A 22,583-nucleotide genomic window follows, 5' to 3' on the forward strand; every position below is an offset into this window, starting at 1 on the left:
CAGGGCGGAAGAGTGCGCGCGGGCTACTGGGAAATGTAGGCTGGGCGGGACGAAGAAAGAAGAGGAAGAAGGGATTAGAGCTCTCGGCCACCATACTGCCTCAATCTGCACCTTCTTTATCCCTCGGGGACCGCCCCACTTCCGGCCAGGCGGAGAAATGGCTGCTGGGAGATGAAGTCCTCCCGGTGATGAAAGACTCCGTCCCTCGGATTCCACTCCATTGAATGCCACAGCAGGCGCAATGTCCGGCCAAGGGACAGGCAGCTGGGGACAGTCCTTTTACCAGCTAGCATACACGAAAATCTCTTCTGTAATCCAGAATGTTATACGAACTTGGATGTGTTTATCTAAAGCAAGGACTTTGGAACTTTCTCCACAGGAACCCACAGTGAAAAATAGGATTCTTACATTGGGACCCAGCACACGTGTATCAAAACCAGTTTCCTAAAACATCAGAGGATTCTGCTCCACAGCAACAGCACCCTCTTTATGCAGACAGGGGAAAGCCCAACATCAACACAGTAAGCCGAATTCAGCTTGGTGGTTTCCTCTTTATTGATGCGCCTCCTATCTCCCCCCCAGTTTCAGTCCCTTCCATCTACCCCCAAAAAAGAAGGTAGTGAAAGGAAGGGATTGTTGGGGTCCTCAACCCCTTGGGCAGTTAGAAAGGGAACAGAAACCAGAACAATCACTGGGTGCAACAGAGATTGACAATCCAGAAGTCTAAAGCGGAGTGGGAAAGGCGGGTGGAGAAGGGGGGAGAGAGGCTCCCATGACCCCTCCTGCTAAGAAGGGTGGGAGGGAAAGCCTCCGCCGGTAAGTGCAGGTCCTGGAGAAAGAAGGTGGTGTTGCAGCCTGGAGGAGGAGGGGAGGTCAAGGCAGGGGGGCCCCCCCCACCTCAGGGGCAGCAGCTTCACAGGCCGTAGACACTTTCGTCACTGTAGGCAATGTACAGAAAGAAGTCCTCTTCGTGGTGCTCCTGGGGGGGTGTGAGCAGAAAACCAGGCTTCAGCTACTCGGATCATCCACTGCTCACGTTCTTCAAGAACCATTCTTCGGCAAGACCCCCCCCCGAGACCAGTGCCTCCCTCCCTCCCTGACGCCAAGCCTTCCAGCCAAGCAGGATCATCCCTGCAGCAGTCCTGGGCAGAAAAAGATGTCAACGAGTTCTCTGCTGCCTTGGAGCGGGGCAGAGCCCTGGTCAGGGTGGTTCCTCCCCTTACTGTGCTCTTTCCTTCTATTCTGTTCCCTCTGCTCTGTCCCAGATCTCCACCCCAGGACCGGCACGAAGTGTGAAGGCTCGCTAGCCAGCTAATCCAAGAACTGCTGACCTGACACATCTTCCCCCTCAAGCTCTCCCAGAACTCCTCAGTCCAAAGCCCTACTCCTTCCGAGACACCGTACCTGGTAGAGCTGACCCATGGTGGCACTGGTGGGTGGAATGACGTTGTTGACAAAGAAAAACAAGGCATCCTCAGCTCGGAGATGAATTCGCTTCCGGATCAGGAAGTAGAACTGACCAACTACCAAAGATACAAGGAACAAGAGAGTCACAGGATCATAATTGCCCTCCTATGAACAGCTGCTAAGTGGAGCCGCCTCCCAGAAGCTCAACTCCCACCCACAGGAAGCAGACCCAGGAGCCACCAGGTTCCCACCTGTGAGATCAGAAGGCACCAGGTATTTCTTTTTGTCCAGGTCTCCTATCCGAGCTTTGGGAGCCTTTTCTACTATCACCTGATAAAGGGAAGGTGAAAATGGGGACATGTGAGGAGCACCGCCCCGCTGCTCCACCTGTCAAGAACTCAAGTAGCAACATCAGCAGTCCCTAAACCTACCCCAGACTCCCTTCTTCTTGTCCCCGTATACACGGGGCAGCCCTGAGTCCAGAGCTCCTCGCCCCACTGGCCTGAGCTCACCCTAACATTCGGGACGAGCCCCGAACAGGGCGTCACAATAAACAACTCCTCCCCAGACGGCCAAGGCTCGTCTGGACCCACAGACTTCGCTGGGTGGGGGGATGGCCCCGGGAAGCTCGGGCTGTCAAGCCCCCTGAGGCCTCCACGCACGAATGCCGAGGTGCCTCTCTCCTGTCCCACGTCTTCTCACTTCCACTTCTCCCACTCCCCGGGTCCTTTCACGCCCGGTCTCAGGGACATCCATTTCAGGCTCGCTCCCACCCCCGCCGCGGCCAGCAGCCTGAGCCCGCTGCTGCCTGTCCGGAGCCCAAGCTCGGGCTGCGGCGTCAGCGTCCGCGCCCCGCGCCCCGGGCCCCCGCCACTCTCCTCACCGGGACCCGGTCCGGGTATTTCTTTCTGATCTTCTCGCCCTCAGAGCGGCGCTTCTCGAACGGATGCTCCTCCTTGTACACGAACTTCATCCTCCCGGGAACCGGGCTGGACCGGGCTGGGAAGAGGGAAGCCAGGGAGGGGGGGCCGGGACGGGGGGCGGCGGCGACGGAGGCGACGCGCGGGCAGACGCGGCGGAGCGATCCACGGATTTGCGCCACTTCCCTATTCACCAACCCCGCCCCCGACCATCAGGGGCCGCCCTCACTGCTAAGATACGCCAGTAGCTCAGCGGCGTTAACGCAGCTGGCGTAGCGCCACCCACTGACCGCCCCTTACGCCACCAGCGCAATCGCTTTGGAATCAATTTGTGAGCTACGCAGGCGACGCAGCGAAGCTGGTGGGCTTTTACTACCGCCGCAAATAATTGAACCCCATTCCCCAACCTTCCCCTCTCAGGAGCTGGGGGCGAAGGGTAGTGGGGGATGCCCAGGATACAAGACTTGATTCGGCAGACGTTCTTTTCAGAAATAGCGTAGAGGAAGAGCAATTTCAAGGACAGCTATTCACAGAACGTGCTGCTACGCTGAAGGCGGCCGTTGACACCAAAACAAAGTAGTACCCAAGCGGCGGCGAATCTCCGGCAATAGGCGTGCAGAAAAGAAACCGATGTTTGGACGCGTGTATAAAATACTTGGGCTTCAGGAATGAGTGGGCCAATGGGGACTGGAGGAGGGCCGAAAAGCAAGGACTAGGCTCCAGGCGGAGGAACACCTTCAGGGTGTGTAACTGCACAATCATGTGATCTGAGGAGGGCGGAGCGTCACGTGGCGAGAGGGAGAAGTAGGGCCGGCTCGGGAGGCGCGGCCGCCCGGGGCGCCGCCTGCGTCAGTGCGGTGTGGGGGCCGCGCCCGCGGAGCTTATCTGCCTCAGTCCCCGGGCGAACCCTGGTCTTTGTCCAGTCCCATGCCCTTTCGGGCTCCGGGTTTCTCCTGTAGCCTACTGCTCTGAGGCGCGTCCGCGCCGCCCATCTTGTCACCCGGCTCACCGCGCCAACGTTCTGAGCGCCCGGGTCCCTCCTGCCCCTGGGTGCAGCAGTGTCTTACCCCTCTGTCCCCTCCCTTCAGTTCCCGGAACCCGAGAGAAGGATCTGGGGCAGCTTTGGTTTCAAAGTTATAATGCATGGTTTAAAAGAGAGGAAAGGAAAAAAAAGAGATAAAGTTGGTTACAGGTCTGAGGAATCTAGGGAGAGAAAAATAGAAGGAAAGTAAGGGAAGGGTAAATTAGGGGAGATCCAGTGACCCAAATCCCCAGTCTCCCACCCACAGCCCAGCCCTTGAAGCGGGAGTGAAGAATTAGATCAGTTTTGTACAAGAGTTTTAAAAAAAATCAAATCACAGCAAAGCTGACTCGGCTTCTCTTTGAGCCTCCTGGGTCACGCACGGTATGTCTGTCTCTGGCCAGTCCTGTCTCCACCAGACACGGCTCGGTTCTCCTAGGCCTCAGCCTGTCCCAGTCTGGGTTTCCATGGAGTGTGACCGTGAACTGAGTGAGGCTGCTTGGAAGCCTGGCCCGTGCGTCCATCCAGACTCCGAGGGCAGCGAGGGGTGGGAAGGGCACACCCTGCCCAGGCAGTCCTCACATTGGACAGGGCATCCGACAGCATCCCGAGGGCTCGCCCTCCCGTTCCCCCCCACCCCAATGCAGGTGGGGGGGGAGCAGCTGTCACCAGAGCCTATGTTGATGAAGGTTTCGGCTCAGCACGGAGCGGACGTCAGCGGTGAACCTGGGGTGACAATCACGTGTGTTAGCAGAGTACCTCCTTTACAGCTCCTGTCCTCACAGCGCCAGTGCCCCGCGGCCTCACTGGAGATGTGGGACAGAATTTGCCATCATCTTCGCAAGAGGAGACAGGTTCAATCTGCCCAAAACCCAAAGGCCAAACGTGACAAGTTGGGGAATAAATAAGAAATCCTGGGTCCAAATGCTGAAACAGACTTTGTATGCCCTCTCGGGCTCTCCCACCGCCTCCTTCCCTGGGAAACCCAACCGTCTGGAGCCCCCTTCCCTCACCTGAGGGCATCCAGCATTGGGAGCAGGTTGAGAAGGGCTGTGTCGCTGGGGTCACTGAACCAGGATTTGATGGGGATAGCATTGTCTAGGGTGAGAGAAGATACAGATGAGGAAAAACACAGGATTCAAGAGAGACAGTTTTTGTCTCTTCATATCTGCGGGACAAGGAGGAATCGCTACTTATGAACACACACCTCCCTCATCCCAAAATCAACAACCTAAATAAAACCTTCCTGACTTATCCTCCAAAATCTAATGAGATCTTAACCACCAGATCTCATACCAGTGTGAGGTTTCTAGTCAAACATTGCTACTGTGCCTCACAACAAATTTGAGAAATCAGATTTATGGGATGGACATATGGGAAGGGGGGTTCTTATCTGAATAGAGGACAACTTGCATTCAGACAGATACACGTTTAGATCTAGGATCAACCAGGCAATGTCAGCTCTCCAGGACCAAGGTCCGGATCTCCAGCCTCCAAATTCCCTGCATTCACAACACCTCCTCAGAGCCACATCCTGGCGCTGCCAGACTCACCACCTACCTGGATGGCTCCTGTAAGCCCCCGGGGAGTTATCCAAGATCACAATGCTGGACAGGTCACTGTGGACCACAGAGAGGTCTTTGATGTAGCTGCCCAACTCCAAAGTGCAGTGCTGGAAGGCAGGGGATTATGTAGTGTGCCTCCCCCATGCCCCGTCCAGGGCAGGGGCCTCAAATCCACGTCCCTCCCTGATGGCCTGCCTCCCAAGTCTCACTCAGACCTGGATTCCAGTCCTAACCTGTCTGTAGTATCTCCTCTTGAGAATACTTCTGCTATTGTCCAGTTTATCTGCCACGGCAGAGCCGTAAATCTCCATGCTTGCTGTAAACACCACCAGCTCGTACCACTGGCTCACCTGATGGATGAGGAGAAAGGGAGATGTATGCGGTGTTCACTCCTTTCAGACACACAGTTCCCTTTCCCTAGGACACCACACTAGTCTGTCCATCTGGGCACAAAAAATCCTGACCACCCTCCACACCTCCAATGTCACTGTTACCCATACGATTCAGAGGCAGAAACAGAGGAGCAGCATGTCCAGGGAAGAACGGAATCTAATCGCAACAAATGAACCCAAGCTTCTGACAGCCATCCCCTCGCACTCACAACCGCCCCTCTCCAAAACCGCTCTGATCCATTTCTCCTCACCCCCACCTCCAAACCCCCCGAATTCCTAGAGCCCTCAAACCATTCCTTCCTCAGAGTTTCCTTTAGCTCCCACAAACTCACCACTTCTAAGAAGAAATCCACGTGAGGCCTCTTATGTACAAAAAACCGAACAGGATGTTTGTCTATTACCACCTGCAGAGGGATGGGGAGGCGGGAAGGAGTCCTGAGCACAGCACAGGCCCAGAGCACGGGGCAGCCTGGGCCTCCCGCCCTCCTTCCGGCTGACCCTGGTGCCAGCGGATGGGAACCAGAGGCCCTGGACTGCGGGAGGGAGTCCGGGTTTGGGAAAAGGAACATGTCACCATTTGATTACTCCCAACCCCCACAAACCTTGAGGATGAAGTCGGGGGGTGTTCCAGGCCGGACTGTGGGCCTCAGGACCCCATCATGGTGGGAATGAATGAGCGTCTCATCCAGATCCAGCACCAGGATCTTCCTCTTCACCTGGGCTGAACCACAATGGCACAGGATAAGGCCCACTGACGTGCGGCCCAGAGCAGGACGCATACTCCCGACACAGGAGTCTTCCCGGCCTGCGTACTCACCTAACCGATTCCGGGACACAGGAGATAAGGGGAGGATATCATAGCGAACAGTTTGGTACTGAATTACCTAAGAACAGCGAGAGAGGGGGTTAGCACACTTGACAAGGAACTGTCTGCCAGCAGTAACAGGCCGAGCACTGTCGGTGACTGGGGACGATTTCGTACAATCCTTAACACAATCCTGTAATAGTCTCTGTTTTAAGAATGAAGAAACCAAGGCTTGGAAGGGTTAAATACCTCACCTGAGGTCACACAGCTAGCAAATAGCTTATTTGTCTCCCAAATTAGAATGGAAACTCTGGCTTTTGTGTTGGTCAGGGCTGTATCCCAGTATCCAGAGCACTGTACCAAGGGTGGTCAGTAGCAATAGGATCAATGAAGGGGGACCAGCTCGGTAGAGTGGTGGGCTAAGCCTCTGCCTGTGGCACTGTAATCCCATATGGGTGTCTGTTCAAGTCCCAGCTGCTCCTCTTCCAATCCAGCTCTCTGCTATAGCCTGGGAAAGCAGCGGAAGATGGCCCAAGTGCTTGGGCCCCTGCACCCACCTGGGAGACCCAGAGGAAGCTCCTGGCTCCTAGCTTTGGATCTGCACAGCTCCAGCCATTGCTGCCGTTTAGGGAGTGAACCAGTGGATGAAAGACCTCTCTCTCTGTCTCTGTAACTCTACCTCTTAAATAAATAAAATCTTTAACAACAACAACAACAAAAATCAATGAAGGGGCGGGGTCAGGATTGTACCCACGCAGAGTCCAACCCAAGAACCTGTCCTCTTAATGGTATTACCCTGCAGCGAGGAACAGACGCACACATCCCCCTCCTTCACCCCAAGAGCCCTTGGTGGCAGGTCCCATCATCTCACGTTGGAACGGAAAGCCTCCTACTCCTTAGTGGACAGGGAACAGGGGTCAGGACAGGAGGTCTTTGGAGCCCTACGGGGAACAGAGGGTAAGGGAATCCAGAGGCTGTCAGGTCAGCTAAGTTCTTTGGCAGGGGGCCACCAGGCCTATTTTAACCAGCCACCTGTCCACTTCTGTCGCTGCTGGCCAAGTCACAAGTTGCTGAGGACCTCAGGCCTCTTAACAGCCTCCTTAGTCCGTTACCCAGGGCATGGCAGAGAACACAGGGAAGCCCCACCTGCCAAGCTGCCTGGCAGGGCGTGGAGCAGGCCAGAGGGAAGTGAGGGCTGAGAGCGAGAGGTGACGAGAGGGTAAGGACGTCGCACCTCGGCCTCCCAGCTCCGCTTCGCTGGAGGCGCCTGCTTCCCGAGACGCAGGACACCCCCATGCAGAAGCTGGCAACGCCCTACTCCACGCGCTCCTTCTAAGACACGGACACTCTTCTGTCCACGCGAGGGCCCCAAGCTGCACCAGAACCAGGCTCTCCCCTCGCAAACCAAAGGGCTCTCTCCCCCTACTCCCAAGGCCTCTGTCCTTCTTTTCTCCCTGGGCCGTGTCCTGCCCTGCTATCTCGGGTTGCATGTGCTGGGCATGTAGGGAATGCTCCAAGCATCTGCCAGAAAGGGGGTGGGGGAGGAACCAGGCTGGAAGGGAAGGGAGGACAAACGGCTGTAGGGTCAGTGCTGCCCTAAAGAGTGCACCTTTGGAAGTGACGGAGCTCCCAATAGATGGGCCGGAGCTTGACTCCCTATACCCAGGAAACAGATGTGTTGGAGGCGGGCTGTGCTCAGAACAGGGTCACGGACGATGGCAATCAACACATCAAGAAAACCCAGGGTCTCCCCACACACAGCCCTCAGCATCCTGGACTTTCTCGGCTCCCAGCTCTTGTCACAGGGGAATGGCCCTGCCTACAACCACAAGCACCCAGAACAGCTGTCACCCTAAATCAGGAAGTGGAGGAAGTAGATTGGTAAAGGAAAGCATGAACCCAGAGAAAGGCCCATCCCCCTGCATCAATTAAATCAACTACCTCGATCCACCCAGGGCTGTTGAGAAACTCCCGACCGTGGCCGCCCAGACCTGGTTTGACTCTTTCCCATCGGACTGAGCTGTTGCCAGAGTACGGACCAGAGACCTGCTGTGCCCCGGCTCCCTCAGCTCCCTCCAGACGCTCCTTCTCCGTAGTGATGAGAACACAGGGCACATTCATGAAATGATGTTAGCAGAAGGAGCCTTGACCTTGGAGAAAAGCTACATCCCCGGAGACCCAGGGATACTTGGGGACATGCACACACCCCCAGTCCCCCACAGTACCCCTCGTACCGCGAGGGTCTCCTGAAAAACACAGCCGCCGACTCAAGCCCTTACAACTGACCAGCCTCAGCACTGACAGGCACAGCCAAAACCGTGCTAGGCTCCTTTCCCCTGCCTAAAGAAGCCCATCGCAAAATAAATAAATCAATAAATCAATAGATAAATTCATTTTTAGTCCCAGGGTCTCCATAAATCCAGATACACACCGCAAAATAAGTTTTCAGGGCCTTTTGGGAGGAGTTCCATTAATGAGCCGCTGCGGTTGTCCCTCACACCCAGGCCTTTTTCCCCAAGTTCCCATCCTTGTTTGCCACCTATGTCCTCCCACCGGCCTCCACCCTGCACACCTAAGCCCCTGTCTTCCTTCTCAGACCAGACACACCCGGAGGTTCCAACAGGAGGGTCTCTCACAAGCCTACATCAACAGAGCTGGATGCCACGAAACAGGTGTTCCCCGCCTCTCTGTCTCTTTAGCAACAACTCCAGCTTTCTGAAAGAGCGCCCCACCCACCACTCGAGCCCCCAAGAGCTGCCAAACCCCCCCGGTCTCGATTCTATTACGAGGGTCTCCCTCGGCTCCACCCCACGCCCCGCTCAGCGTGTCCTGACTCTCCAGCGGGAAAAGCCCCGCCAGGACCCCTCCTAGGCCCCAACACTTGCCGACAAGCCGCGAGCACCGCGGACAGGGGCCCCACCGCAGCGGCGTCCACCCCGGCTCACCGTGCGGATCTGCCTCCGCAAAAGGTAAATGAAGAAGCTCCAGAGCTTGGCGGCGAAGGCCACGAACGTGCGCAGCCCCAGCAGACACTGCGTCCGCATCATCCCGATGACCCCGGCACCGCCGGCCCCGGGGCCCCCGCGGCCCAGCTCCGCCAGCCCCCCGGGGGCAGCCCCCCGCCGCCGGGAGGGGGGACGGGGGCCCCGAGTGGCAGGAAAGGCTACAGAGAGGGGCGCGGGGCGGGCGGCTCAGAAAGCCACCCCCAGCGAGGGGAAAGCCCAGCGGCACGGGGAGCTGGGGGACAGGCGTGGGCAGCCCGCGGGGGCCCACATGGGCGGGGAGTGGCACCGACGGCTTCGCGGAGGTTGCAGGCCGAGACGGGTCGGGCTACGACGGGGTCCTCCGAGACCGGGAGGGAAGGGGATGGTGAATTGGGGGAGGGGGCAAGTGGGGGAGGGGGCTAGGGGAAGGGAGGGAGGGAGAAGGGAGGGGGAGGGGAAGGGGGAAGCGGAGGGTGGCCCGCTGCGCAGGCGCGCTAGGGGGCTGCCCGCGGGAAAGGGGCGGGAGGGGGCCGCGGCGGCCGGGCTGGCTGGGCGGAGGAGCAGGGAGGAGGGGAGGGGGGGCCGGAGGGCGCGGGGCGCTGGGCCGGAGTGGCCTCCCCCTCCCCGAGGTCGGGGGTCCTTTAGCCCCTGCGAAGCGGGGCTGCAGCCTCTGCAGCTGGGTTTCCCACTCTGACAGGCGCCATTTTACCGCCCAGAGGGCTCCCTCCTCCTCTCTCCCCCCCGCTTCTTCCCCTCTGACACGACTTCCGGTGGTGACGTGTATTCGCTTCACCGGGACTGATGTTCCCCCTACTACGTCTGTGGGGGTAGGGATAAGGAAAGCCGAGAGTGCTCAGAGCAAAGATGCAGGATTGCGCACGCGCGGAAGGGGGGGGCTGCGGGGCGGGGCCCGAGGCGAAGGTGGCCCCGCCTCGAACGAGTGGGCGGGGCGGAGTGACGTCACTTGCCCCGAAGGTTCGGACCCCGCCGGGGGCTCGTGCGGTCTCCTCCCCCTTCCAGCTGAAAACTGCCCCAACGGCTCTTCCTCCCCAGTCACGGTGAAAATGTTCAGTAGGGGCGTTGTCCCTACATCTGTGCGCCAGGGCTCAGGAGGGGCCCCTTCGTATGAGCCCCCTGTGGGAGCGCTGAACAGAATCACCTCTCACTCCAGCCTTTGCCCGTTCTCAATGGTGGGAGGACACATGAGTGTCCCGCCCCTCTCACCCCGAGGGGGCGGGGCAAGGGGCCGTGACGCCATCAGAGGGCGCCGCAGGGTGCGGACGCTGGTCCGAGATGTTGGAATCGCTGCTGGCCCTGGGCGGCCTCGTACTGCTCCGGGGTGAGAGCCACAGGGACCGAGGTTCCGGGCCTGGCCCGTGGCGGAGGCGGCTAGAAAGGGCCATGGGTCATAGGGTCGTAGGCCAGGGGTGGAAGTTGCGGCAGCTGCGTGAAGGCGAGAACCTTGGTTCTCACGCCATGCGTCCTCGCTCTTCCCAGATTCCGTGGAGTGGGAGGGGCGCAGCTTCCTGAAGGCGCTCATCAGGAAAGCTGCACTGTCGTGAGTACCCCACAGCGCGTGCCCGCCCTGCCCCGGAGGAGGCCCCGTGCCCCGCCTCCTGTGACACTGCCCTCTCGCCTCTGCCTCAGTGGGGAGCAGGTGCGCATCCTGGGCTGCGAAGTGAGTGAGGAGGAGTTCCGTGAAGGCTTCGACTCGGATGTCAACAGCCGGTGAGTACGAAAAGGAAGAGCTTTTCGTCAGATGTCCCTTTGCAGCGACGAGCACAGACAAGTAGTGGCAGCTGCTCAAGTAGTCATTGAAGGAACGCGTGTGAGGAGACGTGACTCAGGAATGAACCAGAGTGGGGATTACTTGGGAAGGCTAAGGGAGGGGCTGTAGAAATTGGGAGAGAAATGGTAATCAAAGCTAACAGTGCAGCTTGGCACCAGAGGCTGTGCCAGCAGAATCCGATGGTGCCTAATTCAGGCGTGGACTTGGCATCCACGCTGGCTGCAAGCTACTGAAGAGCTTGTCCTAAAGGTAGAGGGAACAGCATGTGTGAAATTAGGGAGATAAGAGAAGGCATACCTCTTCCTGGGAGATCCCCAAGTCTGTGAGTAAAGAGGCACCTGATTGTTGAAGGTTTTCCCTTCGTGGGAGTCCCAGGATTTTTGACTGGCGAGGAATAAAGGAAAATGCCCAGACAAGGAGGCTCCAGACAGGCTGGCAGCCGGTGAAGCCACTGCCTGTGGCATCAGCGTCCCAGAGGGATGCCGAGTTCCGGCTGCTTGACTTCCAATCCAGCTCCTGCAAATGCACCTGGGAAGGCAGTGGAGGATGGCCCAAGTGCTTGGGCCCTGCACCCGCGTGGGAGACCTGGAGGAAGCTCCTGGCTCCTGGCTTCAGATCGGCGTGGCTCTGGCTGTTGCGGCCATTTGGGGAGTATAAGAAACACCAATGGAATGTTTTTCTGTTCCATAGTCTGGGCGGCTCAGCGGACAGTGGTAGTTTACATCTGTTGAGCTTTGCTTTTTTTTTTTTTTTTTTTAAGATTTAAAATGAGAGGCAGAGAGAGATGTCTTCCATCTGATGGTTTACTCTCCAGTTGGCTGCAATGGCTGGAGCTGTGCTGATCCAAAGCCAGGAGCTTCCTCCGGGTCTCCCACACGGGTGCAGGGGCCCAAGGACTTGGGCCATCCTCCACTGCTTTCCCAGGCCATAGCAGGGAGCTGGATCGGAATTGGAGCAGCCAGGTCCCCAACTGGCGCCCATATGGGATGCTGGCGCTGCAGGCCAGGGCATTAACCCACTGCGCCACAGCGCCGGCCCCCGTCTGTTGAGCTTTGATTTTCTGTCTTTTACTGTGGTGGAGGTGGTACTGTGTGTTAAGGTGGCATTCGGAGGGGTCAGGGTACAAGGGTGTCTGGCAGCAAGTTCTGTACCGTGAAGAGTTCCAGGATTTCTAGCCCAGGCCAGCCTCCCTTTCTGAGCTGTCTCCGTCCACCATTAGTACCCAGTGACTTAATCTTTGACTTTGCTACAGGATGGACGCCTGCCCTATGTCCTCAGCTTTCTCTATTGGTCAGAGAACGATGCACTTTGGTGTCCCTCGGGAAATAGTTGGTAATGACGATAGCTAGCATTTTTCAAGCATGTGGTATACATCAAGTGCTGTGCTAAAAGCCACGAAGTTGGCCTCCCTATTTCACACGTGAAGAAACTGGGTCTTAAAGAGATCGGCTGATTTATCAGTGAGGTGGCGCTCAGGCTGTGTGATGTTACAGTCCGTGTTCAATCATTGTGTTCTGTTTCTCAGTAATTATGTTTCACTAATATTTAGGATATTAGGGAAAACTGAGAAAACAGAGACAAAAACCAGAGGATGAGGCTTGAGATGGGGAGCAATATCATGTTGTCTCCTGTCTTCCCTTTGCAGGCTTGTTTATCATGATCTCTTCAGGGACCCTCTCAACTGGTCAAAAACTGGGGAGGCCCCTCCTGGAGGACCCCTGGGAGCTTTGAGAGCTATGTGCAAGAGGACGGATGCTGGTCCTGTCACCATTGCCATCGATTCGCTCAGCTGGCTGTTGCTTCGCCAACCCTGCACCGCAGTCTGCCAGGTTCTGCATGCCCTGAGCCATCGGACCCCCTGCCCTGGTGAGATCCCCCTGCCCTGGTGAGAGCCCCCTGCCCTGGTGAGACCCCCCCCCCCCGCCCTAGTGAGACCCTCCCTGCCCTGGTGAGACCCTCCCTGCCTTGGTGAGACCCTCCTGCCCTGGTGAGACCCCCCTCTGCCCTAGTGAGACCTTCCCTGCCCTGGTGAGACCCCTCCTGCCCTGGTGAGACCCCTCCCCCCCACCTTGGTGAGACCCCCCCTCTGCCCTGGTGAGACCCCTCCTGCCCTGGTGAGACAGCCCCCCCCACCTTGGTGAGACCCTCCTGCCCTGGTGAGACCCCCCTCTGCCCTGGTGAGACCCTCCCTGCCTTGGTGAGACCCTCCTGCCCTGGTGAGACCCCCCTCTGCCCTGGTGAGACCCCCCCTGCCCTGGTGAGACCCCCCCCTGCCCTGGTGAGACCCCCCCTGCCCTGGTGAGACCCCCCTCTACCCTGGTGAGACCCTCCCTGCCTTGGTGAGACCCTCCTGCCCTGGTGAGACCCCCCTCTGCCCTGGTGAGACCCTCCCTGCCTTGGCGAGACCCTCCTGCCCTGGTGAGATTCCCCCCCACCCCCGCCCTGGTGAGACCCCCTGCTTCATTGCTTCCCTTGAGTATCTGCCCCGTGCTGAGGATTGTGCACCTGAGATTGCCGATTAACATTCTTCCATCTCTTAACCCTTTTCCTCCCTAGTTTTTAACCATTCCATGATGCCATCTACCAGTCATTCTTGTTTTTTTCTCCAGGTTCTCTCTTTTTTTTAAATTTAATTTAGTTATTTTTGTCTTATTTGAAAGGCAGGGAGAGAGATCTTGCATCTGCTGATTCATTCTCTAAATGCAAAAAAACAGCCAGTGCTGGGCCAGGCTGAAGCCAGGAGCTCAGTCCTGATCTCTCATGTGGGTGGCAGGGACACAAGTATTTGAGCCACCACGTGCCGCGTCCCATGGTGTGCATTTGCAGGAAGCTGGAGTTGGAAATGGAGCCAGGACTCGAATCCAAGCACGGTAATGTGCGATGTGGGCATCCCCAGCAGCAGTTTGATCACTGCACCAAACTCCTGCCCTCTCCAAGTTTTCTTTTTAAAGTTTGTTTGTTTATTTGAAAGGCAGACTGACAGAGAAAGCTCTTCTTCTGCTGATTCACTCCCCAGATGGCAGCAACAGCCAGGTCTGGAGCAGGCCTAAACCAGGAGCCAGGAACTCCATCTGAGTCTCCCACATGGCAAGAGCTCAAGTACTTGGGCCATCTTCTACTACTTTTGCAGGGAGCTGGATCAGAAGTGGAGCAGCCAGGCCTCAAACCGGCACTCCAGTTTGGGACGCTGGCATCACAAGCGAGTCTTTTTTTTTTTTTTAAACAGGCAGAGTGGACAGTGAGAGAGAGAGACAGAGAGAAAGGTCTTCCTTTACCGTTGGTTCACCGTCCAATGGCCGCTGCGGCCAGCGCACCGCTGATCCGAAGGCAGGAGCCAGGTGCTTCTCCTGGTCTCCCATGGGGTGCAGGGCCCAAGGACTTGGGCCATCCTCCACTGCACTCCCGGGCCACAGCAGAGAGCTGGCCTGGAAGAGGGGCACCCGGGACAGAATCCGGCGCCCCAACCGGGACTAGAACCTGGTGTGCCGGCGCCGCAGGCGGAGGATTAGCCTAGTGAGCCGCGGCGCCGGCCCACAAGCGAGTCTTAACCTGCTGCACCACACCAGCAGCCCCTCCAAGTTTTTCTTCACTCATCCATTCACTCGTGCATTCACCAGGCAGGTTGAATGGATAAAATATATCAGGTGCAATTCTAGATAATGGAGAAATAAAAATTTTGTAGTTGGATCTTTTCCTTCCTAGAGGATACAGACACGTAAACAGGAGGCTACAAGATAGTCTGATGCAGGGTATAACATTAGGATGACCACTTGAAATGCCCATTTGTGCAGGTCAAATATCAGCCATTTCATGATTTGACTTAATGATTTTGACCTACATGAGGGTTAAAACATTGTGATAAGATGTTCAGTACAGGGGTGAGTTCTGTGGCACAGTATGTGAAACTGCCGCTTGGGGTGCCTGCATACCATATCTGAGCGCCAGTTCAAGGCTCGCTTCCAATCCAGCTCCCTGCTGATGCACCTGGGAAGAAGTGGATGATGGGCCCAAGTACTTGAGTCCCTCCCATCCACATGGAAGACGCTGATGGAGTTCCTGGCTTTTGCTGTCCTAATCCTGGCTGTTGTGACCTTTTGGGGAGTGAAGACTATGTCTTATTCCCACAATCTCTCTGCCTTTCAAATAAATAATTTTTTTCAAATTATTTTTCATTTTTAACTCAGTTATATTCATTTTTTAAAGATGGTTGTAGCATTTTGCCTGACACTCTGTAAATAACCCCAGAGAGGGAAGGAGGGAGTCAGTGATACTGTCCGAGACCTTGGCAGGTTTCAAAAACTGCAAGTAGTGCTGTGCGTAAGAGAGGAGAGTGGACGGTCAGTGGACACCAGGTGCAGAAAGTGCTCGTCCACCCTGAAGGCCACGAGGCCCCGCTGGAGGGTTCAGATGAGACTGGTTCCTTGGTCAGATTGGCCTTGGAATAAGGAAGTGTATTCATGTCAAGGTGTAGGCTGGAAGAGGCTCAGAGCAGGGCAGAGAAACTGGGCAAGGGAGCCAGGGTTGAGCCAGCGCTGTGATGCAATGTGGGCCGCCCCTTCCTTTTCTCCTCTTTGGTTGCTCCTGAGCTTCCACCTGAACGCAGTCCCCTGCCCTTCATGCCCTCCATCTCATGTCCCTGTCTAGGTCACAGCCCCCCAGCGGAGCAGGTGCGTGTGCTGGGCCTGCTACATGAAGAGCTTCATGGCCCAGGCCCCGTGGGAGCGCTGAGCAGTCTTGCTCAGACCGAGGTGACCTTGGGTGGCACAGCGGGCCTGGACTCAGCTCACATCGTGTATCAGAGGCCTCGACAGCGCCCCACTCATCAGGTCAGGAGAAGCAACAGGGACGACTGGAGATTGAGGCCAGAGGGAGGCATGACGGGATGGGAGGGGCCGTCAGACTGACAAGATGGAGTCCTTCCCCGTGTTTTCTGTGACTTGATCCTCCCAGCTGTCCTGTGGGGTAATTGTTTCATCCGTCCACTTTGTAGAGTGGGAAACAAATCTAGGGAGATTTAAACTGAAGTCACTGACTCAAGATTAGAGTGAGTGGCAGAGCCAGGATCTGAACTCAGACTATCCCGACTCGGGGCAGGTGTGTGCTGCAGCAGTGAAGGCGCTGTTTGGGACACACACATCCAATATTGGAGGACCGGGTTCGAGTCCCAGCTCTACTTCTGAGCCAGCTTCCTGCTAGCACGCACCCTGCGAGGCAGCAGGTGATGACTCAGTCACTTGGGTTTGGGGCCCTGTTACCCATGTAGGAGACCCAAGTTGAGTTGCAGGCTCCTGGCTTTGGTCTGGCCCAGCTCCAGCTGTTAGAGGCATTTGGAGAGTGAACCAACAGGAAATCTCTTACTTTCCGCCTTTTAAGTAAAATGAAATAAAAATTCAGTGGAAAAAAATGTCTGACTCAGAGCCTGTGGGCTTAAGCAATGAAAGATACCGTCTTCCAGGAAATGGAACAGGATTTTGAAGACTAAGGTAGTACTCGGGGAAGAAGGAACAACTGCCTGTGGAGACTTCGGGGAGGGGTGGGGGCTGACAGCAGCCAGTTCCGGAGGTGTTTGGGGGCTGAGGTGTGAGGCCCTAAATCTTCCTCTGATGCCTTCCAGCAAGATGGAAAACGCCTTCTTCACTCTCTTCTCTTTTTTTCAGACTCAGTGGTTCTCCATCCTTCCTGACTTCAGCCTGCATCTCCAGGAGGGACCCCGCCCTGAGTGCCAGCCCCACCCAGACCCTTACACATCCCCGGTATCTAAGAGTGCCAAGGACGGAATGAGGGGCTTGGGCTCAGGGTCTGGCAAAGTGGAGGGAAGAGGAAGTAGGGGTGGCGTCAGGGATTTCAGGGATGGAGCAGAGTGACAGCGTCCTTTGTCCCTACAGGTGGACCCCACAACTCATTTGACCTTTAACCTTCGCCTGTCGAAGAAAGAGAAAGAAGCCAGAGATGGCCTGACCCTGCCTTTCCAGTTCAGCTCTGAAAAGTAAGGTTGGGTGTAGGGGCCTGGATCCCTAACCAGAGCTCAGCATCAGGGCCACAGAGGCAGAGTGATGACAGGTTATTGGTTAACCTGTCCGACTTTACAGGGGCTGAAGTCCACCTCCAGAGACAGGTGCGGGGAGTGGTTCTCTACCCACCCATAGTTCCCACAGTGGCAGAGGCCTTTCTGTCTCGTTTCTCCATTAGAGCCTTAGCCGCACGATTGCCCCAGAGCAATCTGGGCTTGGCTGAGCCAGACCAGACCCAGGGGAGGTAGCCTCATCTCCAGACAGCAGAGCTAGGAGGACAGGAAGCTACACTCTGGTGAGTGTGGCAAAGGCTGTTAACAAGGGCTCAGTGGATCCTGCTGTTCTGTGCCCAGTGTGTGGGTGGGTGAAGCAAGACTACAGTAGAATCCTTGCCCTTGAGCTAAGAACGTGGGGTATTGTAGGGAGAGCAATGCTAGACCATCCTTCCCAGTGCTAAACGGTGCCTCAGCACTTAGGAAACATGGAAGTCAGAGAAAGGGACTTGGACCAAGAAAGGCCGCCTGAGTGTCACCGTAACCTGGAAGGGGGTATCTGGACTCCACCCATCACCCACTCTCACCAGTGCCAATTCTTTCCTCCTCAGACAGCAGGCTCTGTTACGCCCTGGGCAAGGCCAGGCTGCTAGCCACATCTTCTATGAGCCAGATGCTTACGACGACCTGGACCAAGAAGACCCGGATGATGACCTAGATGTTTGACTAGGCTGTAACAAGTCAGGGGACAGACCCTGGGCCCTGAACCATCATCCTGCTGTTTACCTTTGCCTGTTCCTGCCCCACCTTTGTTCTCTGTGTCAGTGGAGGCACTGCCCAGTGAGCCAGAGAGCAGAGTCTGATCAGGACGGAAAGTGGAACAAGGGCATAGGATAAATTGGAAGAACAGCACGCTCCCCGGTGCCAAATAAAATATTTTTTTAATCAAAAAAGAAACTCGGGCTGGCGCTATGGTGTAGCGGGTAAAGCTACCACCTGCAGTACCAGCATCCCATATGAGCACTGGTTTGAGTCCCAGCTGCTCCACTTCAGATCCAGCTCTCTGCTATGGTGGCCTAGAAAAGCAATAGAAGATGGCCCAGGACCTTGGGCCCCTGTACCGGCATGGGAGACTTGGAAGAAGCTCCTGGCTCCTGGCTCCTGGCTTCAGCTCAGCTCTGGCCATTGCGATCTCTGGGGAGTGAGCCAGCAGACGGAAGACTCTCTCTTTCTCTGGTGCTACCTCTCTAACACAAATAAATAAAAATAATAATAAAAAGAAAGAAACTCGTAGCTATTTAAACAGAGAGTGGGGACAGGAATGAGTGAGAGAAGCGGAGCACCTGACTGTTGAAGAATCATCGGTTAAGTTATTGGGGCCTGAGTAACAATGAAAATGAAACAGGGTAGACCAGCCCTGGGCACCGCTGGGCATCTGTGAGTGTTTTAAAGAAGTAGGCGCACTTCAGCTTCCATGCTCCCTGTAAGGAAAGGGTGGAAGAAAGCAGAGGCCCTCAAAGGAAAAAAAAGAGCCGCCTTTCCAAAACCTATTTTTTATTACTGTACAAAAAGCACACCCTCCCCTCTGTTTGCCCCCCCTTCCCCGCCCCGCAGAGAACTGTACATGGTGTGCAGGGGTAGATTGAACAGGAGGCCTTGTCCTGCACCTGCTCACAGGTTGAGCTGTGCCGTGGGCCTTGCAGGTGTCTGGGCACACCCACAGCCTGTCAGGCTGGGGCATGGGTCCCGGCTCACACGTACTCCTTGGCGGAGTTGGACTTGGGGTAGGAGCGAGGTGCACGGTATGCAGATTTGTTCTCACTGCCAGGGCAGGAGCAGGAGAGCAGTGCGCCTCCCAGGAGGACCAGAGCAGACCCTGCCCAGCCAATAAAAATGGCAGAACCAAACTCGTACCTGTGGAAGAGAAGGGACTGGGTCAGAACCCTGGCCTGCCTCTGCTCTCCCCCTACCCCAGGCCCACAGGCCTGTCCCAACAGGCAGAGTTCCCAGACTTACTTAACATTCATGGGGGTCAGGGGGTTATAAAAGTCTGTGACAATCTGATGACCATACCAGGAGCAAGCTATCAAGGCAGCAAGACCTGGAGAGAAAGAGAGAGTTCAGATAGGGTGTGCTCTGCCCACGCCCACGACTTCATGGTGGGAGAGAGCCTGGGGCCCACCTGCCACGATGAAGACGATGCCTCCAGACATGGCAATGCGGGCCTTCTTCACTTTGTCATCTCCCCCGCAGCGCGTGCACTTCATGCCCATCGTGGCCACAAACATGGCCAGGAAGCCCAGCACCAGAGATACCACCATGAGGGCTCGAGTGGCCTGCAAGGCCCCTGCGAGGAAGGAGAAAGGTCGCTGTCATGGCTGCAAAGGCAGGAGGCCCTCCGTCGGCTCCAGCCTCGGCGGCCGGGCCGCGCCCAGTGACCCCTGGACCCTTGTCCTCCTGGCGCTGGGCGCCGCCGCCGCCGCCGGCCCGGGGCCGCCGCCGCATCTAACGGCCGGCTCGGAGCCCGCAGGTCCCCGCCCCCTCCCGGCACCGCGGCCTTCCTGCTCCGCCCTCTGCTCGGAACCCGCCCGGGGCGCCAGGGTTTCGATGAAACCGCCACGGAGAGGGGGAAGGGCGCAGAGGGGCAGCCGACGGGGCAGCCGGGGCTCCCGCGCTGGTCGCACGTCCCGGCCGGCGTCCCAGCTCCGGCCCTGCTATCGAGGCCGCGGGCGCGTGGCCTTGGCTAATCGGGCGATAAGATTAGAGGCCGCAGACCGCGGCCCACAGCTGACAGAGCGCGCTCGCTCCGCGGCCCTCGCCCAGTGCCCCCTTTTGTCCGAGAGAAAAAGGCGGGAGATGGCGGAAGCCATTGTCTGCCGGTGGAGGGGACAGAAGGGGACGACCCCAGCCTCGGGCTCCGCTTCCCCCGGCGAGGTAGAAGGCCAAGCTCGGGATGGAAGAGGCGCGCAGGTGGCCGAGGCGCGAGCCCACGTGCAGCAGACAGAACCCCGGCCCGCGCCCGCCCAGCCCCACCGCCCCGGCCTGTACTCTTCCGCTTCCTCCTGCAACCCGAGGCGCCCGGCCGCGGGGCCTCGGCCCTGCCCGGGACACCACCCCGCCACCTCGGCCCGGGGCGAGCGCGCCCCGTCGGGCCCGCGCGCGGCCTTACCGGACAGGGCGAGCACAGAGTCGTACATTTTGCAGCTCATCATGCCGGTGCTCTGCGTGACGCACTCCATCCACAGCCCCTTGTACATGGCCTGGGCCGTGATAATGTTGTCGCCCGCGTACGAGCTCATCTGCCACTGCGGGATGGCGGTGCTCGCCACCAGGGCCACCCATCCCAGAAGAGCCATGGAAAAGCCGAGCAACTGCAGGCCCGAATTGGCCATTTCCGCCTTCGGAAAGAGACTGGGAGCCCCGGGCGGGGGACCCTACAGTGAAGCAAATAAAACTTGGGGGTGGGGGCAGCCCCACAAGAAACAAGCCAGGTGGAGTTTTCAGCCGCCCGAAGAGACAAAAGAGGCGTTTATCTTCTTGTCCCCGGAGTAAAGGCAAATCGACGCCTCCGGTAGAGCGCCGGTCTCTCAGCCGAGGGAGCGGGTCACTCCCGGAGCAGCGGCTCCGCACGCGGCGATCCCCGAGGCCGGGCGGTCCCCCTCGGCGCTCCGGGCGACCCTGCGCAAACAAAAGGTGTAGGGGCCGTATGGGCGCGGCCCTGAGTGCTGGCAAGCCCAGGATAAGATCCCGGGCTATCGGCCTGAAGCTGCGGTGCACGGGAGAGGAGGCGAGCCGGCAGGTGCGGGCGGACAGGTGCGGCGCACCTGAGTATAAGTAGGGCGTCGGGGGCGCGCCCCCGCGGGCAACGGGAGCGCGGGAGGGGGGGCGGGACCGGAGGGGCGGCCGAGGGTGACCTGACGTCACCGAAGGGACACTCACCTGAACCGGAAGTCCTGGCCCCCACCCCTTCTTGCCCAGGTGAAAAGGAAGAAACCTGAGCACTAGGGTCACGCCCATTCACTTGCCGGGTTTTGGCCGCAGGTGAAGAGGAGGCGGAGGCTTCTCTGGATTTTCCAGCTTCGAGTCAGCCCCCAGGACTGGATTTCCCCCGGAATCGGAGATGCCCCTTTCTCTCTCCCAGCAGGTGCACCTGGGACACTGCAGAGCCAGGTGGCCAGGCTCGCGCCGCCCTTTCGCCGCCGGTTTCTGCCTCCAATGCTCTTTGTCCGCTCCACCCTCTTCTCTTCTTTTTCTTCTGTCTCCTGCTCTGATGGGTGGCCTTAGGCCGGTCCTTGAGGATCGCGCCTTTTGGCAGCCTTGTTGGAACTGCCACTCCTGGAGACCCCTGGACGAGCGCTCCACCTCCCCGGCCTTGGCCCTCCCACCTGGGCTGGCCCTGCAACAGCCCGCAGGCCTCTGAGCCCCTGCTCCTCAAGAAGCCCCCCTTCCCGGCCCCCAGTGCATCCCTGGGCCCTTCACACTCCTCCCCCAGGCTGCCACCCGCTCCAGCATCTAGGCTCCTAGCAGAGCGCAGAAACCACCAGGGCCAGGAGCTGGCTGAGGGTGGGGAGCCGGGGTAGGCTTGGGTCAGAGCCTTGGCCGCGCCCATCACTCCCTTCCCTTGGCGTCTTTTCAGACCCATTCTCCACCTTCCCCGCCCCACCAGTCACACTGCGCGCTGCCTCTCTCCCAGCCAAGCCGCCTTGTACGCACTCTCCCATCCCCTCCGTGTTCTGTCCACCCGAACATCTGGCTCTCCAAGGGGGTCTTTGAGTCCATCCTCAGACTGGCAGCTCACGCTCACCGGTCCCCCCTCTGTCTCTCAGTTCACCTTCGGGCGTAGCCCACCTCCAGCCCCGCCCCTTCATCCATCCCACGGTCCTCCTCTGGGCAGGTGGCTGCCTTGACCACCTCTGCGTGCCCGGTTGCCAGTCTGCCTCTCCTCCAGCCCAGACCCTCCACACCTCCTCCGCCCCATCTCTCCCTCACTCCATTGCCCTCTTTCTGCTTTTCACCCCGGTTCTCTGCAGTTTCCTCCCATGGTTCTACTTCCTCAAACATCTCTCTGTAAATCTTCATTTATTATGTGCATTTATTAATCGGCCCTTTGTGCTCATCTAATTTACCTGCTCTTGTATGAAAATGTGGACTCTTGAGAACTTTCTGTGATTCATTTTTATTGTACTTAGAAGTACAGTGAGTTTTTTTTTTTTTTTTAAGGTGACTTCCAGCTCTTCCCTTGACTTACCCAACTTTTCTCCAAGCTCTCTGCTACCTCCCTGGGCCATAGCATGGTCACCTCTTGCCAGGACGCCCTGACTGCTCTAATCTCCCTGCCCCCACTCCTGTCCTGCTAAAATCTGTAGCCTAGAGTGACTTTCATTTGTGAACTTAGACCTTGTCCTTGCCTCTTTAGAATCTTTCAGTGGCATTCTCATGCCCCTGCCAATGAATGCCACACCAGGGTCTACCTGCCCCTGTGTCTCAGCCCCTTACGCACGCTACCCGCTTCCCTGTTCTCTATGCCTGGATGCTCCTTTCCATCTGTCCCTTCCCCCAGCCCAGCTAACTGACTCATCCGTCAGCTATCCGCTCAAGTATCACTTCTTCTCTGAAGCCTCCGCCCCACCCCAGACTGAGTCAGGTCGTCTGCTCAGTGCTCTCATGGCTGTCTGCACATTTTCTCATTTATTTAT

At 57.5% G+C, this 22,583-nt stretch overlaps 4 protein-coding genes across 4 annotated transcripts; 1 reads left to right on the forward strand and 3 right to left on the reverse strand.

Annotated features, from left to right (window-relative positions):
* Window positions 1-531: 531 nt before the first annotated feature.
* Window positions 532-2,470, reverse strand: GABARAP (GABA type A receptor-associated protein). Its single transcript, XM_062216104.1, has 4 exons — window positions 2,291-2,470; window positions 1,659-1,737; window positions 1,405-1,523; window positions 532-979 (listed from the first exon to the last, which is right to left on the reverse strand). Exons 1-4 carry the CDS (start codon window positions 2,378-2,380, stop codon window positions 914-916), a joined length of 354 nt encoding a protein of 117 aa, XP_062072088.1. The 5' UTR covers window positions 2,381-2,470; the 3' UTR covers window positions 532-913.
* A 956-nt stretch (window positions 2,471-3,426) lies between these two features.
* Window positions 3,427-9,510, reverse strand: CTDNEP1 (CTD nuclear envelope phosphatase 1). The gene is made up of 8 exons (XM_062215409.1): window positions 9,056-9,510; window positions 6,123-6,189; window positions 5,908-6,026; window positions 5,638-5,709; window positions 5,147-5,263; window positions 4,909-5,020; window positions 4,362-4,446; window positions 3,427-4,074 (listed from the first exon to the last, which is right to left on the reverse strand). Exons 1-8 carry the CDS (start codon window positions 9,155-9,157, stop codon window positions 4,014-4,016), a joined length of 735 nt encoding a protein of 244 aa, XP_062071393.1. The 5' UTR covers window positions 9,158-9,510; the 3' UTR covers window positions 3,427-4,013.
* Window positions 9,511-10,328: 818 nt separating this feature from the next.
* On the forward strand, window positions 10,329-18,158 carry ELP5 (elongator acetyltransferase complex subunit 5). Its single transcript, XM_062215408.1, has 8 exons — window positions 10,329-10,433; window positions 10,592-10,652; window positions 10,742-10,822; window positions 12,529-12,749; window positions 15,528-15,709; window positions 16,541-16,636; window positions 16,769-16,869; window positions 17,499-18,158. Exons 1-8 carry the CDS (start codon window positions 10,388-10,390, stop codon window positions 17,611-17,613), a joined length of 903 nt encoding a protein of 300 aa, XP_062071392.1. The 5' UTR covers window positions 10,329-10,387; the 3' UTR covers window positions 17,614-18,158.
* A 262-nt stretch (window positions 18,159-18,420) lies between these two features.
* Window positions 18,421-21,325, reverse strand: CLDN7 (claudin 7). Its single transcript, XM_062216090.1, has 5 exons — window positions 20,827-21,325; window positions 20,057-20,565; window positions 19,070-19,234; window positions 18,904-18,988; window positions 18,421-18,801 (listed from the first exon to the last, which is right to left on the reverse strand). The coding sequence occupies exons 2-5, from the start codon at window positions 20,277-20,279 to the stop codon at window positions 18,639-18,641; spliced, it is 636 nt and encodes a 211-aa protein (XP_062072074.1). The 5' UTR covers window positions 20,280-20,565; window positions 20,827-21,325; the 3' UTR covers window positions 18,421-18,638.
* Window positions 21,326-22,583: the final 1,258 nt, after the last annotated feature.

The sequence above is a fragment of the Lepus europaeus genome, chromosome 18 (assembly GCF_033115175.1).
Source record: "Lepus europaeus isolate LE1 chromosome 18, mLepTim1.pri, whole genome shotgun sequence".
Lineage (NCBI taxonomy): Eukaryota > Metazoa > Chordata > Mammalia > Lagomorpha > Leporidae > Lepus > Lepus europaeus.

What these genes read in the sequence shown, in the direction of transcription:
- GABARAP (XM_062216104.1), bottom strand. Translation starts at nt 2,380, where the DNA reads ATGAAGTTCGTGTACAAGGAGGAGCATCCGTTCGAGAAGCGCCGCTCT. An exon ending in GGTGCCTTCTGATCTCACAG is followed by an intron (nt 1,524 to 1,658) that starts GTGGGAACCTGG and finishes TATCTTTGGTAG; the next exon opens with TTGGTCAGTTCTACTTCCTG. An exon ending in CCATGGGTCAGCTCTACCAG is followed by an intron (nt 980 to 1,404) that starts GTACGGTGTCTC and finishes ACACCCCCCCAG; the next exon opens with GAGCACCACGAAGAGGACTT.
- CTDNEP1 (XM_062215409.1), bottom strand. Translation starts at nt 9,157, where the DNA reads ATGATGCGGACGCAGTGTCTGCTGGGGCTGCGCACGTTCGTGGCCTTC. An exon ending in AGAGGAGATACTACAGACAG is followed by an intron (nt 5,021 to 5,146) that starts GTTAGGACTGGA and finishes CCTGCCTTCCAG; the next exon opens with CACTGCACTTTGGAGTTGGG. An exon ending in GGCTTACAGGAGCCATCCAG is followed by an intron (nt 4,447 to 4,908) that starts GTAGGTGGTGAG and finishes CTCTCACCCTAG; the next exon opens with ACAATGCTATCCCCATCAAA.
- ELP5 (XM_062215408.1), top strand. Translation starts at nt 10,388, where the DNA reads ATGTTGGAATCGCTGCTGGCCCTGGGCGGCCTCGTACTGCTCCGGG. An exon ending in ATCAGGAAAGCTGCACTGTC is followed by an intron (nt 10,653 to 10,741) that starts GTGAGTACCCCA and finishes CCTCTGCCTCAG; the next exon opens with TGGGGAGCAGGTGCGCATCC. An exon ending in GACAGCGCCCCACTCATCAG is followed by an intron (nt 15,710 to 16,540) that starts GTCAGGAGAAGC and finishes TCTTTTTTTCAG; the next exon opens with ACTCAGTGGTTCTCCATCCT.
- CLDN7 (XM_062216090.1), bottom strand. Translation starts at nt 20,279, where the DNA reads ATGGCCAATTCGGGCCTGCAGTTGCTCGGCTTTTCCATGGCTCTTCTG. An exon ending in CTCTGTGCTCGCCCTGTCCG is followed by an intron (nt 19,235 to 20,056) that starts GTAAGGCCGCGC and finishes CCTTCCTCGCAG; the next exon opens with GGGCCTTGCAGGCCACTCGA. An exon ending in CATCGTCTTCATCGTGGCAG is followed by an intron (nt 18,989 to 19,069) that starts GTGGGCCCCAGG and finishes CTTTCTCTCCAG; the next exon opens with GTCTTGCTGCCTTGATAGCT.